The 15,750-nt window shown below is 35.3% G+C and overlaps 1 protein-coding gene across 6 annotated transcripts in view; it reads right to left on the bottom strand.

Moving 5' to 3' along the window:
• KIF6 (kinesin family member 6) overlaps positions 1–15,750 on the bottom strand; it is a 388,695-nt gene that overhangs the window by 293,281 nt on the left and 79,664 nt on the right. For all 6 annotated transcript variants that reach the window (XM_015449450.4, XM_005553101.5, XM_005553102.5 and 3 more), the window contains 2 exons: positions 13,691–13,838; positions 8,680–8,789 (listed from right to left, as the gene is read on the bottom strand). In XM_015449450.4, the coding sequence (XP_015304936.2) occupies positions 8,680–8,789; positions 13,691–13,838 (258 nt within the window). The remainder of the gene's footprint in view (positions 1–8,679; positions 8,790–13,690; positions 13,839–15,750) is intronic.

Below are 15,750 nucleotides of genomic sequence, written 5' to 3'. Positions count from 1 at the left end.
TATCTGGAACAAAGTTGGGTCTCAACAAATGTTTGCTGAATACATGAATGAATTCACATGACTAGACTGTAAGCCATGAGAGCAGAGACTGTGCATTAATTTTTTTGTAACTCCTGCATCACTTAGCAGTGTTTTCTATCCAGTAGGTATTAGAAATGTGGTGACTTAAATGTAACATTTGGAGACATTTTCCCCTTTGATGACAAATTATTCAAAAAATACAACACAGTCAAGATTTCAATACTGAATGTTGGAGTTTACTGGCTCCTTTTTATAGTAATAACCACGACAATCGTAGAATCTTAAATGGAATATGCTTCCCTATTTAGGAATACTAAAATTATACTAAAGTAAGGTGACTATTTTCTCTACAGCTAAGACCAACAGTTATCCTGTTTTACTTCATGAGACAAACTTAGATTCTAACTATATTCCTTTTATAGCATGTGACATAAGAAGCTTTCAAAAATAGAATTTCTATTTTCATTTGAAACACTAAAAAATTTCTAAATACAGAATAGGTTTAATACACATATGTGTGTATGTGCATATGTATGTCTATATACAAATATATAGCCAATTACTTTTTAAATTAAACCTTTTGAGATAGTTGTAGATTCACATATAGCTATAGGAAATAATTCAGGGAAATCTCATACACCCATTGCCCAGTTTTTCCCAATGGTAACATCTTACAAAACTATAGCATTAAAATATCACAACCAGGACACTGGCAATCCAATCCACCAATCTTATTCAGATTTTTCCAGTTTTGCTTGTACTCATATAAGTGTATGTGTGTGTGTATAATTTTAGTTCTATGCAATTTTCCCAGTTGTGCTTGTATTCACTTGCATGTGTTTGTGTGTGCATTTAATATTTAATTCTGTGTAATTTCCCCAATTTTGCTTATGTTCCCTTGTGTGTGTCTGTGTGTGCATTTAGTTCTATGCAATTTTATCACATGGGTAGCTTTGTGTATTCAGAGCCACGTGAAGACACAGAACACTGCATCATCACAAGGATCCTTTGTGTTGACCTTGTCCAACCATTCCCCTCCCCTCCCTAATCCTGTATCCACTAATCTGTTCACCAACTGGAATCATACAGCATGTAAACCTTTTGGGATTGGCTTTTTTTACTCAACATATTTCCCTGGAGATTCATCCAAGTTGTTGATTGTCTCAATAGTTCATTCCTTTTTGTTGTCATCTTATTAACTAAAGCCTATAGTTTACATCAGGGTTCATTCTTTTTATTGTAAATTCTGTGGGTTTTGACAAATGTGTTACATCATGTGCTCACCATTACAGTATCATATAGAACAATTTCACCACCCAGAAACCCCCTGTGCTTCACCTACTTATTCTTCTACCCCTCTCCCTCAACCTCTAACAATCACTGATCATTTCACTGTCTCTACAGTTTTGCCTTTTCCAGAGTGCCATATAGTTTGAATCATATAGTATGTAGACTTTCATGCTAACTTTTGCACTTAGCAATACGCATTTACATTTCCTCCATGTCTTTTTGTGGCTTAATAGCTAATTTCTTTTCACTGACAAATAATATTCCCCTATATGGATGTACTATAGTTTATCTGTTAACCTATTGAGGAACATCTTGGTTCCTTCCAATTTTTAGCAATTATGAATAAGACTGCTATATGTATTTGTGGGAAGGTTTTTGTGTAGACATAAGTTTTCAACTCATTTCGGTAAAAACCTAGGCGTGCAGTAGCTGGATTGTATGGTAAAAGTATGTTTAATTTTCTAAGAAACTGCCAATTTGTCTTCCAAGGTGGTAGTATCATTCTGCATTCCCACCAGCAATGAATGAGTTGCCGTTGCTCCACATCCCTGCCAGCATTTGGTGTTAGTATTTTAGATTTTAGCCAGTCTAATTTGTAAGTAGTGGTATATCACTGTTTTAATTTGCAATTCCCTAATGACAGGTGATGTTGAGCTTCTTTTCATACGCTATTTGCCATATGTGTATCTTCTTCAGTGAAGTGGCTGTTCAGATATTTTGCCCATTTTTAAAATTGGTGCATTTATTTTCTTATTGTGGAGTTTTAAAAATTCTTTGTATATTTCAGATATAAAAATTATTTGTATATTTGTATCTTTATCAGATATGTGTTTGGTAATTAATTTCTCCCAGCCCATGACTTGTCTTTTCATTTTCTTAACAGTGTCTTTCACAGAACAGAAGTTTTAATTTTAATAAAGTTCAACTTATAATTTTTTTCTTTCACTGGTCATGCTGTTGGTGTTGTATCTAAAAACTCATTGGCAAACCCAAGGTCATCTGGATTTTCTCCTATGTTATCCTCTAGAAGACTTATAGTTTTGCATGGTACATTCTGGTCTATGATTCATTTCAAGTTAATTTTGTGAAAGGTATAAGGTCCATGTCTAGATTCATTTTTTTTCATGTGAGCATATCCAGTTGCTCCAGTACTAATTATAAAAAAGCCTATCCCCTTTCCATTGAATTGCTTTTGCTTCTTTGTCAAAAATCAGTTGACTATATTTTTAAGGGTCTATTTCTGGGCTCTCTATTCTGTTCCATTGATACATTTGTCAGTTCTCTTGCCATTATCATACTGCCTTAATTATCATCTTTATAGTATGTCTTGAAGTTGGGTGATGCCAGTCTTTTGACTTTATTCTTCTGTATTGTGTTGGCTATTGTGGATATTTTGCCTTTCCTATAAAATTTATAGTCATTATATTGACATCTACAAAATAATTTACTAGGAATTTGCTTTAGATTAAATTGATCTATACTTTATCTACAAATCAAGTGAGAAAGAACTGACATCTTAACAATATTGAATCTTCTTATCCATGAACATGGAATATCTTTTTATTTAGATATTCTTTGATTTATCAGCTTTTCAGTTTTCCTCATATAGATCGTGTACATATCTTTGTCAGATTTATACATAAGTATTTCATTTTTTTGATGTGAAGGTAGGCAGTATTGTGTTTTACATTTCAAATTCCAATTATTTATTGTTGGTATGTAGGAAAACAATTGACTTTCGTACATTAACCTTGTATTCTGCAACCTTGCCATAATCACTTATGAGTTCCAGGAATTTGTCAATTCTTTGAGATGTTCTACATAGATAATCATATCATCTGTCAACAAAGACAGTTGTATTTCTTTCTTCTCAATAACTTTAATTTCTTTTTCCTGTATTATTGCATTGGCTAGGAATTCCAGTACAATGTTGAATCAGAGTGGTGAGAGGGACATCCTTGCCCTGTTCCTGATCTTGGGAGAAAGCATCTAGCTTCTCATCATTATATATAATGTTACCTACTGGCATTTTATAGATATTCTTTATCAAGTTGAGAACATTTCCTCTATTTCTAGTTTCCTGAGAGTATCATGAGAGGATGTTGGATTTTGTTAAATATTTTTTCTGCATCTATTGATATAATATGATTCTTTAGACTGTTCATGCCATGGACTACATTAATTGATTTTTGAATGTGGAACTAGTCTTACATACCTTCAATAAATCTCACTTGGCTGTAGTATAGAATTCTTTTTATACATTTTTGAACATAATTTACTAATATTTTGTTGAAGATTTTTGCATGTGTGGTCATAAGAGATATTAGCCTGAGTTTTCCTTTCTTATAATGCATTTGTCTGCTTTTGGTGTTTGCATAATGCTGGGCTCACTGAATGAGTTAGAACGTGTTCCCTCTGCTTCTTTTTTTTTCAGAAGAGACTGCAAATTCTTTGAGATATTTTAGTAGACAATATGTACGTCTTTTATTTCTTGTTTTTCTTTTACTGCAGTGGCTAGTATTTCCATACTATATTGAAGAAGAGTTGTGAGAGTGGACATTGTTGCATTGTTTCTGATCTTAGGAAGAAAACATTCAGTCTTTGACCATTACATATTTGTTAGTTGTAGGATTTTGTAGATACTCTTTAACAAATTGAGTGATTCTCCTTATTTCTAACTTGTTGAGATTTCTATCAAGAATGGGTGTTAAATACTATTTCTGAGCTTCATATAATTTTTATTCTTTAGCCTGTGGATTACACTGATTGCTTTTCAAATGTTGAACTAGCTTTGCAATCTAGAATTAATCTCACTTGGTCATGATACATACAGTATTCATTTTATACATTTTTTGATTCAATTGCCAATATTTTGTTGAGGATTTTTGAACTATGTTCATGAGAGATATCAGTCTGTAGTTTTTGTTTGTTTGTTTTTTGTACAATTTTTGCCTGGTTTTGGTATCAGAGCAATACTAGACTCATAGAATAACCTGGGAATTGTTCTCTCTTCTATTTCCTGAAAGACATTATGTAAAATTGGTGTTAATTCTTCTTTAAATATTTGGTAGATTTTCCAGTGAAACCATTTAGGCCTAAAGATTTCATTTTGTAAAACTTATAAAATTATGAGTTCAATTTCTATAATAGTTATTGAACAACAATGTATTTCATCTTGGTTAAGTTTGGATAATCATTTTTGATTGTTAATTTAGATGTATTTCTCATATTTACTAAACAAATGACCAGCAACATTTGCAAAAAAGCAAATGACTTTAGTTTAGTGTCCTGACATAATATATACAAAATCCACAGGCAGTTTATAGGCAAAAGTTCTGCAAGAGCAGACAAGTGGTACACCTTAGAATGTGTTAAAAAAAAAAAAAAAAAAAAGAAAAGGCAGAGTGTATGTAAACAGAGCGTCTCACAGATGATACTTGGGGATGCTGTGTCACTCAATGGTAAGGAAGCTGTTACTGATGGCTATTATTGTGCAGCACCTACATGACCCTGAGTTTGATTTTATATAGTTAAGCCTAGTGTAAGAATGCAAAAGAGATAAAATGGGTATATTGCCATTGTCCCTCAAATGGATGACTACAAGTGGGGACCAAGGTCAACAGACATTTTGCCTACTATGTTTAGAAGGCATTCAAAGTGTTTGAGACATTTCAGCTCATAACAATGAAATCAGTCAACCAGACAGCTAGAATTTCAGAGTTATAGTATGCCCCAGTTCAAGAGTGTGTAATTAATAGCACATATGCTTAATGTAATCCAAGTACAGCAAAAAAATTCATTAAAAATAATTATTTTATCATCTTAGTAAAAGGCAAACTCTTCTAAGGACCTCAGAAAACTAGCAGATTCAATACCAGTCAAATCTCATTATCTCCACAGCAAAGGGCTATCCAATTCTTGAATTGTTCTGAAATTTTATAGTAGTGAATATATTCAAAGTAATAGACTATTGACTTGGATATGGGACTCTTCTTTCTTAATGACATTTTTATTTTAATGGTATTTGTCATCATGTAATTACAGTCCAAAATGTGAGAAGAAGAAGAACTGTTTTAGACCACTTTTGTGTATGTGTGTGGAAGTTTCTTGAAAACAACTGTTTTATAACTGAAGTCACTTCTAACGTGAGTCAGTGAACTCTCCAACAAGAGGACAAAGCTACTAAAGGAGGGGAAGTCGTTGAAGATGAAAGCTAGCAACATCTCTGGAGACGATCTGACCAGCATTGAGAATGACGGCTGAATGCCAGTCATGCTGAGAAACGTGGAGGACACAGGGTGGACTAAGGCATTGTGCTTGCTCTCAAGAGGCTTGCTCTTTTCTAAAAGAAGCCCATTTGAAAATATTGAAATCACTTTTTCTTCTTTTGTGAAGGATAGAAAACTCAACAACTAAGTTGTCTCCTGTGAAGGTCACCAGTCTTTTTAACTCTTGACATTGGAGGCTGAAAGATTGTTAAATATTACTTAATCCAATGCTCACATTCTATAAATAGAGAAATCCCGAAAAATGAAATAATTTACCTAAGACTGTAGGACTGGGACTGGAACCCAAATTTCCTGACTTTTCATCAAGTACATTTTTTTCTATATATTACGTTACCTCTCTTAAGAGTTCAATGGACTTTTCTCATTCCTAGCTCTTCCCATTGTTAGGCTGCACCAAACCAGGTCGATTAGATTCAGATGAAAAGAGCTCATGCTCTGTTCTTCTCCCTCTACACTCTCATTTCAAAATGTCTACTTCACAGTTTCAATTCAACAAATAATTTTTAAAAGTTCTTAAGGACTTATTCTGGCTTAGGCAGTAGAGAGACTACTAAACCAAGTAAGGCATACTTCCTACCTCTGAGGAATTTATTGTAAATATAAACACCTAGTATGACATCCTTAGACAGCAAACTTATCTATGTAAAATTTATTATCATCACTCAATCAAACTTTCTAATGGAAATCTCCTTTTAAGTCAATGACTCCTTAATTCTCTAGGCCCCACTATAAAAATTTTGAAGCTTGGCGGGGCACGGTGGCTCATGCCTGTTAATTCCAGCACTTTGGGAGGCTGAGGCAGGCGGATCACGATGTCAGGAAATCGAGACCATCCTGGCTAACAAGGTGAAACCCCGTCTCTACTAAAAATACAAAAAATTAGCCAGGCCTGGTGGCGGGCGCCTGTAGTCCCAGCTACTTCGGAGGCTGAGGCAGGAGAATGGCGGGAACCCGGGAGGCGGAGCTTGCAGTGAGCTGAGATAGGGCCACTGCACTCCAGCCTGGGCGACAGAGTGAGACTCCATCTCAACAACAACAACAACCAAAAAAAAAAAACCAAAAATTTTCTTTTGAAGCTCTTTTTGCTACTCTGCCATGAAAGCGAGAATATCTGGTTTTTAATCTTTGTTCTAACATTAACCAATTAGTTTTGAAACAGGGGCCAAGTCACACCTCTCTGGGCTTCATCTCCTCAGTTAGGAAAACGAAGAGTACACCAACCTTCTATGATTCACATTTCTTTTTAAATTACATCACATCCAAGGTGCTGGATATAATCAAGTTATTTTATTTCACTTCTTTGCATATCTTCAATTCCTCTCTCCTCCTCCATGTTCATCGTATCGAAGTTCTTAATTCCTGGATTATTGTTAACAGCCTTCAAACTCTTAGGTGTACATGTTACTTGCTAAAAGCAATTTGAAGCAAGATTTAGCCTGGAGGTATGCTGGTTAGACTAGAGGCTAGAAAACTAAGACACTTTTTGGAATAAAGCTCAATCTCACACTAAAAGCCTGTCATTCAAGTCTCTCCAAAAATAGGCTTCAGTTGGCCCTTCTGCTTTTATTTCCAACGACTCTTTGTCCTAGTCCATTCAGGCTATAACAAAATACCATAAATTGGGTGGCTTTATAAACAACACAAATTTATTCCTCACTGTTCTGAAGGCTGGCAAGTACGAGATCAAGGTGCCAGTATGGTCAGGTTCTGGTGAGGACCCTCTTTCAGGTTACAGACTTCTGACTTCTTGCTGGTGTCCTCAGTATGGTAGAAGGAATGAAACAAGTCTCATGTGCATATTTTACAAGGAAACTAATTCTATTCATGAGGGCTCTACCTTCTTGACCTAATCACCTCCTCAAAGGCCACGCTTCCTAATACCATCTTCATGGTGATTAGGTTTCAACATATGAGTTTTGGGGTGGCAAGAGTAATAAACATTGAGACCATAGCACTCCTCAATATGCTTACTTTCCAACCACACCTTCATGTCTTTAATGTTGTTCCTATCCTTCCTAGGTGAAGAGTTTTACTTTTTTTGTAAACTTACTGCTAATAGTTCTATTAAGCCCATTTTCTTGTATGGATTCAGTAATATTTCCTTTCTCTTAATTCTTATACAAATATTTAGAGTATAACTAACAGTACCATTTCTTAAGTCCCTCTCATAAATATTTGAAGCATAAGAGAGATGATATGCAAAAATTCTCAACCAACATTAAAGGAAGAATACATATAAAAGTGGTATAAACAGTATAACTTATTTTCCTTATTATGTCTTCTTAATTTCTTTGCAAATTATAATAATCAACTGATTGTTAGTCTTTTTGGTAGAGAATGAATATGTATTTCTAAACTAGAGTTTTAAATAAGAATATAAAAATACATTTTCTTGGCTGTAGGCTACTTCTGATATACGAAGATGTCTGAACAAAAGTATATGAACAGTTACCAATTAATATATGTCTAATGTAGGCAGATATTCAAACAAGCATTGAGCAATGTTATATAAATGCTGGCAGGGTAACTTGGTCCGTTATTAGATAAACTTTGAAGACGCTATTTAAATTTCAGTCATGAAACAATCAGTGCCAATCTGATCAAATGATTGCCAAAGTTAGCATTAACCATAGTAGAGAAGCATTTGAGGAAAACGTAAAAATGTTATTTTCTGTCTCAGATTCTCTTACTGCTGCTTGAACTCTAATTTGAATACCTTCTTCTCAGAAAAAGGCCACAATTAGAGGAGCAACAGGGTTTCATGTGGCAGGAAGAAAGTAGTACTGTCATATCCCATCAATCCTCTAAGCACCCAGTCTTAGAGAAAATTCATTGCACTCTCTTCTGCCAACTCCAAAAGAGATTTTCCCAAGAAATGAGTTTCAGGCAATTTTAGTTCCCATCACTACTGTCCATTTGTCATAACTGAAAAAAATATCCATTATATTACAAAAAAATTCGGTTATCCAGTATTTGCTAATTATGATTGAGACCAGAAACATACAAAATTTCAAAGAAAACAATTGAAGAGAACATCTGAAAGTAATTTCCCTCCATTCTTTGTTGTTCTGCTACTCACGGCAAATCTTCCAAACTGGAGGCTTCATGTCTTGGATCCAAAAGATCATAACCACATTCGTTGTAGATTTCCAAATAGGAAATGTGCGTTGTATACATTTTGCTGCTGTCCTGATTGGAAAAGGGAAAGGTATTATTTATTGATTATAAATAATGATTCTGCTTAGATGAAGATGAACACATTTAGCACTCAGTTTCCTTACAGTTTCTCTCTTTTTCTCTCACTTTATATGGTTTACATTTTCAGTTCATGACACTTTCAAGTTGCCAGTTACCATATGCATGAAGCTTTTTTAAATGGCCAACACCCATGATTACAAGCAACTTCAGTCTGTTATTTTTTATTGGTTCCACATTATACATAAAAAGTCAATATACACTTACAATGAGCCAACTTGGTTGCAGAACTGTGTAACACACCATTTTTTACTTTCCAGAACAAAAAAAAGGTTACTAAAAAAAATAAACTTATATTCTGTGAATAGTCTATTCATAAAAAAGAACACAGACCATTACTTTGGCTTAAAAATTTCAGGAGCAAAATAGTTTCCATCTTTAATCATAATTCTTTTTCTACTTTTCTAATATTCAATATTTTCTGATGACATAAATAGATAACAATGAAAGTGAGTTCCAGAGGACAGACAATAGTTGATTAGTCAGGTATAAGTGGACATTAATAGTTCACCGCCAATACCTCACATGTGGAGTTAATTTTCCTGGCCCGAGAGGGCAAATCAGGGGTATTTAGCTATTAGTTAGAGAGAAATGTTTTTGGTGGGTCATTGCTAAAATGCAATGACATAGGCATCAATGTAATGAGGCTAAAAGTCAAGGTGCCTGGTCCTAGTCTCAATTCTGCCAATAGACAAAATGACCCAATCCCTTTGAGGTGGAATGAAGTAAGGAATTTTTTCAACTCTTGAGAAAGTTCAGTTTTCAATACAAAATATCAAACAATAGCACCTTCTTTTTGTTCCTCCAAAAATACAAATGCTTCAATTTCTGCAAATATTATCATGCTTCTCATAAGGGGAGAGTATATTTGTATCTTGTGGCAAGCAGGTTGTCAGGGTGTCAGAGTGTATACTAACGGAGAATTTGCTTAGGATGACCTTCCTGATTGATTCTCACCCATATCCAAGGCAATCCATTTAATAGGGTTTGTTCAAAGGGAGAAAGGACCAAGTCACAGAGATAGGAGAGAGAACAGTGGCCTATAAATAAAAAGCTGGACTCCTACTCTAACTAGAGGTGAGCCTCTACCATGTCAGGCCTTAGTTTTCAAACCCATTAAAGTGAGGAAATTGGCTAATAAATCGCTGTGTGTTCTTCAGTGTAAAATGAATGATTCTTTGGTTCTAAAATGGCTCCAATTATCCAAATAAAGATACTGTCATCCTAGCACTTTGGGAGGCCGAGGTGGGCAGATCACAAGGTCAGGAGATTGAGACCATCCTGGCTAACACAGTGAAACCCCGTCTCTACTAAAAATACAAAAAATTAGCCAGGCATGGTGGCAGGTGCCTGTAGTCACACCAGCAGAATGGTGTGAACCCTGGAGGCAGAGCTTGCAGTGAGCCAAGATTGCGCCACTGCACTCCAGCCTGGGTAACAGTGCAAGACTCCGTCTCAAAAAAAAAAAAAAAGATACTGTCATTTCAGAAAAACAAAATGATACATGAACAAGTAAAGCAACTCTCAGCCTTCCATGACTATAATAAAAACACTCAAGCCACAGCTGAAATTCTATATTCTGGTGTTCTGTGAAGGTGACAACATGGACTGGATTACTAAGCAATTTTTTTTTTCAGCCTAATACTGAAAATTCTTCTGATGTGGGTGACTCTAAAGCTTATCCCAACAAATGGCCCATTGATTACATTAGTATCCTAGTTTAGTAAAGCTACTATTTCAATATAATTCTTTGGGTTATAACTTGGCTTAGCACAGGTATCAGACACTATAAACACTAAAAAGATTTTGTGTGGCTGTTAGTCTAATCCAAAGTTTCTAAAATATTCCATGGAATACTCCGGGAAAACAGTATTCCATGGTCAATATATACACAAACTCTGTCCCTCTCTGGAGCACGTCAAAGGCCCTAGGGGGTATTTCAGCAACATTCTGAGATCCTGTTAAAACCAACATATTTTTAAAATTTATCCAAAATATCTGAAATAAACCAGAGATTATGATTTGAGAGTTTAGTATACATTTCTGAGTTCTTCTTAGCATCAGATAAGAACTGAGTTTGCATATTGGAACTCCATTTATAACAGAATAATCCCACACCCTTATCTTCAGTTGTTTCACCATAAAAATGGGGATAATAGCCCTGATCTTGCATTCTGTTGTAACAGAGGAATAACATTCTATATTTAAAATCTTACAAAAGTGTATGGCCCACAACAGATACCAATGAATCATTGTTGCTCCTGTTGCTATTATTATTGCTGTAGTTATTATTATTTCTAGGAGCCTTCAAATGGAGAATTCAGTATATGAATATAAAAGGAAAGGAAAATAAAAGCAAAAAGAACAGCCAACTTGTATGTTTATCTGCAGTGGAGAAATTCTCTTCTTCCAGAAATTAGAATAAATCAGAAAATGTCAGGAAAATGGCAGGTCCACTGCCCTGAGATGATAGGGATAATGTCTTTGGCTCTTCCAGCTTCTGCATTTTCTGGACTTTTATTGGAAAATACACTTAAAATTCACTGAGCTATGTGGCAAGCTACCTTTCCTTATTACTCCTTTTTAGTGTTAAGGATTGCCAGACTGTAATGTAACACACATGTTTCCTGCAGACAGCCTTTTCTCCTGCCCCAAAACAAGTTTGAACCTCACAATACTCAAAAATAATGAGCAGTGATTTCTAAAATAAATGGCATCAATTTTCTTCTCTTAAAATCAGTGAAAATGTGCTCCTATCATACCCATACACATTTCAGGACCCAATATGCACTGGGCTCTTACTGTATCTTGAAATGAAGACTTTGCATAGGTCAAATGTTTCCTTTAAGAATTCTAGAGCGCTCCATGTACCTCTCTAAGGCAATCAGCTGAGGACCTCTGAGTACCAGGCTGCATTTTCCAGCTATACAATATGAACAGACTTCATGATGCACTTCAAGTTGCTTGACCAGTTTCACCATAGCTGTTTGATTATAATGAATGTGTTATGCCCCATCATGAAAATATGTCCATTTAAACAGAGTTGCCCTGGCTTTAAATGGCTCCAATGGGCTCACTACAAGTCCAGGAAGATATATAGGATCATTCAGAATGAAATGGAGTTTACAGTAATGTCAATGACAAACAGATCTAAAACAATGAACCTGACAAATGGTAAGTACTAAGGAGACATTTAGACATTTGGATCTGTACTTTAATAACCATAGATAACAATTTTAAAGGGACAAAAATATTTTCCTTCGGGAGAGGATGAGTTTATTCTATTTAACTTAATCATGGGATTTGGCTTCATTTTTTTTGAGAGTTTCAAGGGTTCTCTGAAATTGGTCAGGGATCACTTGGCCACATTAATATCCATATATGGATATTACTGGCTGTGATAATAACTATCATGCATTGAGCATATACTGTGTGCAAGAAACTGGACAATATCTTTAAACACAGTATGTTCAGCCCCTCAGAGCAACTCCATAAGACTGAGGCATTAACTAACTGTCCCAAGGCCACATGCTGTAAGCAGTACACTTTCTCAGAACCAGGTTGACCTGCACCTCCAGTGATCTTTCTAAGGCAGAAAGATTCCACATTAGGCCACAGCAATGAAAACGATTAGGAATTATATTCCCAGGTTGTGAAATGTGGGAACAAAACAGGCAATGTCAGAAATAAGTGAGTAAATGAAAAAAGGGCTTTGGATCCAACATATATGCTACACTCAATCCTTTCTCATCCAAATTTTCTGGCATGCAAAGCTGGCATGTTTGAGCTAGAGAAAGATGAGCTGAACTAATGGATAATTGCTACTTTATGGATGGCAATTAGAATTATGCAGATCTCAGCAATTTCTTCTCATCTTTGCAACTCAAAATACAAACAATATACAGTCAAGAAATTTTGGAGTGACTGTTACATTGACCTAGTTAAGACATTTATTATACAGAAGTAATACAAACAAGGAATTGCTGGAACTAGTAGGGACACTGGAGATTCTCTAATACAGTTCAATCTCTACTTTCACAGAAGGGAAAACTGAAACTCAGAGAAGGTATGTGACTCATTAGAGGGAATTTGTTTGAACACAACAAACAAAATAAAGCCAGTCCAAGGTATAGGAGCAATACACATGATGGCACAAAGCACAGAGTCAGGCATCAGGTGGACTTGGGATAGAACTCCAGATCAGCTACTTATAGGATGTGGGCCCAGAGGAAAATATTTAACTTGAGGCTCAGTTTTCCCAACGATGAAATGGGAAGTTGCATTATATGTTATATTAAATACTGGTAAAAGTGATAAAGCTACTGGCATTTTGAGGCACTCAATAAATGATACATATAATCTAGATAGATAACTCTTTTTTACAATGATAATAATTACAATGATATTTGTACTCTGGTAAATTCCTCTGGGCTTCTATCAAGTGTAAAATAGTAACAATCATACTGTCCTGTTTAGTGTTTCAGTAGCTAAAAGAAAGGTCTGCTTTCTCAGGAAAACATTCCTGTTTCTTGAGGAATGTAAGATATTCGTTGGTAAAAGGTATGGTCTGCTCTTTCAACCTTCATGCGTGTATCAGAAGGAACTCTCCTGGAGCCTTTGCTGAAACAGCAGCACTTTAATGAGAAGCACCTTCTTAATTTTCACTTCTACAGCAAAATCCCAACCTTTCCTTAAAGGTAAAGGCCAGAGTTATGACACAATAAGACTTTATCATTTAGACACAATAAAATAAATGTCATAATAAATTTCCTGCTTTCAGTAAATTTTTGCTGAATATATCAAATACAAAATGACAGGAACAAAAAGTTTCATACCTTTTGTAACTGTTCGAAAATGTATGACAGTGTCCTTGGGATAATGCCTCTGTCACTGTAACGTTCTGCACCCCCTGTGATAGTGAATGTCTTCCCGCTGCCTGTTTGCCCATACGCGAAGATAGTGCCATTGTAACCTTCCAGGACACTGCAATAAAGAAATGACACACTTTTAATACATCAACATGGCTAACTGCATATGAATTAAATGGCTTGTGTTCTAATAACAATCTTATTGAACACTATTAAAAACACTTTATAGAAATATCTATTAAAATTTATATATGTGAATATCTAGCTAGAATTTACATTTTTATCTAGGAACAGCAGCATATCAAACCTGTTCTCTAAGAAAGGACGTGTAACGCAAATGGAGTTCAGTCATCTTCATTATATGCTTCGTCTTTTAGTAAACACTGGACCTGAATCAAAGAATATATTGAAAAAGAGTTCTGGGGAAATAACACCTGTAATTTGGCAAACTGTCAACCTGACACCTGGTACCTCACATAGTATAAACACTCACAATAGTAGTCACTTCCTAGAGCAGGAGGAACACACTCTGTTTGCCACCATGTACCTTGTAATGTAATTCTCTACTTAATACTAAGCACCAGCTGAAAATCCTCTAGGAATTCCCCTCCTCTCTTTTCTTGGAATGACTTTTTGGTAGAAGATGCTAGTCTGTATATATTCTTCAGCCCTGCAGAGTGGCCCTTGATTTGATGGTGGTCTTAAGAACCCAAAGGCTGGATCTTCTCAGCCTTTGAAGAGCACCACCTATAATACAAGCTTTTAAAAATATGCACGAAATGATGTAGACTTTCAAAACTGTGTCTTTAATCTACGCTACATGGAACAGTAAACTTTTGTAGCTTTATGTTCGTTTTTTGATACAAGTGGCTCATTGATCTCTGAGATGTTTCCATTAAACCAGCTATGATGACATCAGCTATTGGTCCCCATGTTGTGGGTGGATTTTTTGATAGATGGCTCCTCTGAGTTCACCCCTCACTGTTCACATTAGAATTCCTGCCCTATTACTTCTGTCAACGTCCTATCTATAGTTCTATGTATCATATGCTTTCATGCCTGTGTATTGAGTGATCTATCACTATAAGGGCCTCTTAAAACACACAGGTTTGACTGGAGATTATTCTGAAGTGGTCATTTAAGTCCTGAGTACTTTATGCAACTATTAAACTAACAATATATTCAGCAACAAGTCAATGCATCTTTTGCTGTGTAGGTAGAAAGTGTTATTGGTGCTTACAAATGTAATGGACTTAGTAAAGGGAATGCGCAAGAAAGTATTATAACTGTGTGATTCGATGTTCTACTTTTGAGGAGTGTAATCATTCTTCTTCATGTGTTTTTACATGGAGACAATATACTGTTGAAATTCTCAACTTTTAAGATGTTGGAACTATGACGAATTTAGATATATAATTAAAGAATCTTTTTCCTCAACAGAATTTGTTACCAATGAAATATCGATGTCCCATTAGCAATATCATTTGGATATCTATTTCTTGGCCATAAATGCTCTAGGTATATGAAGTGTAAAATTTTAAATATCTAACCTTAAACATTTTATTGATTTTTGATAGAAAGAATAGATGTAAAATATACTAGGCATTATCTGTCTTGAAAAACAAAAAATACAGAGCACAAATTAACATTTTCATTTTGATATAGATTATGAAAAGTGAGTAGGTAGTACACTACGTTGGCATCTGCTAATTGTTATGTCTACTTTTTTATGCTAAAATCTTCTTTCTCACTGCCAGTTGTCCTAGTATGTCTGTCTCTAATATGTGCCCCCCCATTCCCATCTACTGTGGGATGGAAAACCAGATGGCATAGCTTCATAGAACACTGTAAAATAAAAAGGGTAAGGCTCGACCTATGTATACTCCCATGGCTATTTATTTATTACATTGCTACAATTAAACATTAAATAAGGAAATGTAATCAGGCAAAATTTGTCTCCAGTCCCTTCTGTAGAGCCTCCATTCCAACTCAATCTTGTAACCACTCTTCAGTGGACACTAGGCCTT

Source organism: Macaca fascicularis, chromosome 4 (assembly GCF_037993035.2).
Source record: "Macaca fascicularis isolate 582-1 chromosome 4, T2T-MFA8v1.1".
Classification (NCBI taxonomy): Eukaryota; Metazoa; Chordata; class Mammalia; order Primates; family Cercopithecidae; genus Macaca; species Macaca fascicularis.
The sequence above is the reverse complement of the archived record's forward strand: the minus strand, read 5'-3'. Positions and strand labels throughout refer to the sequence as shown.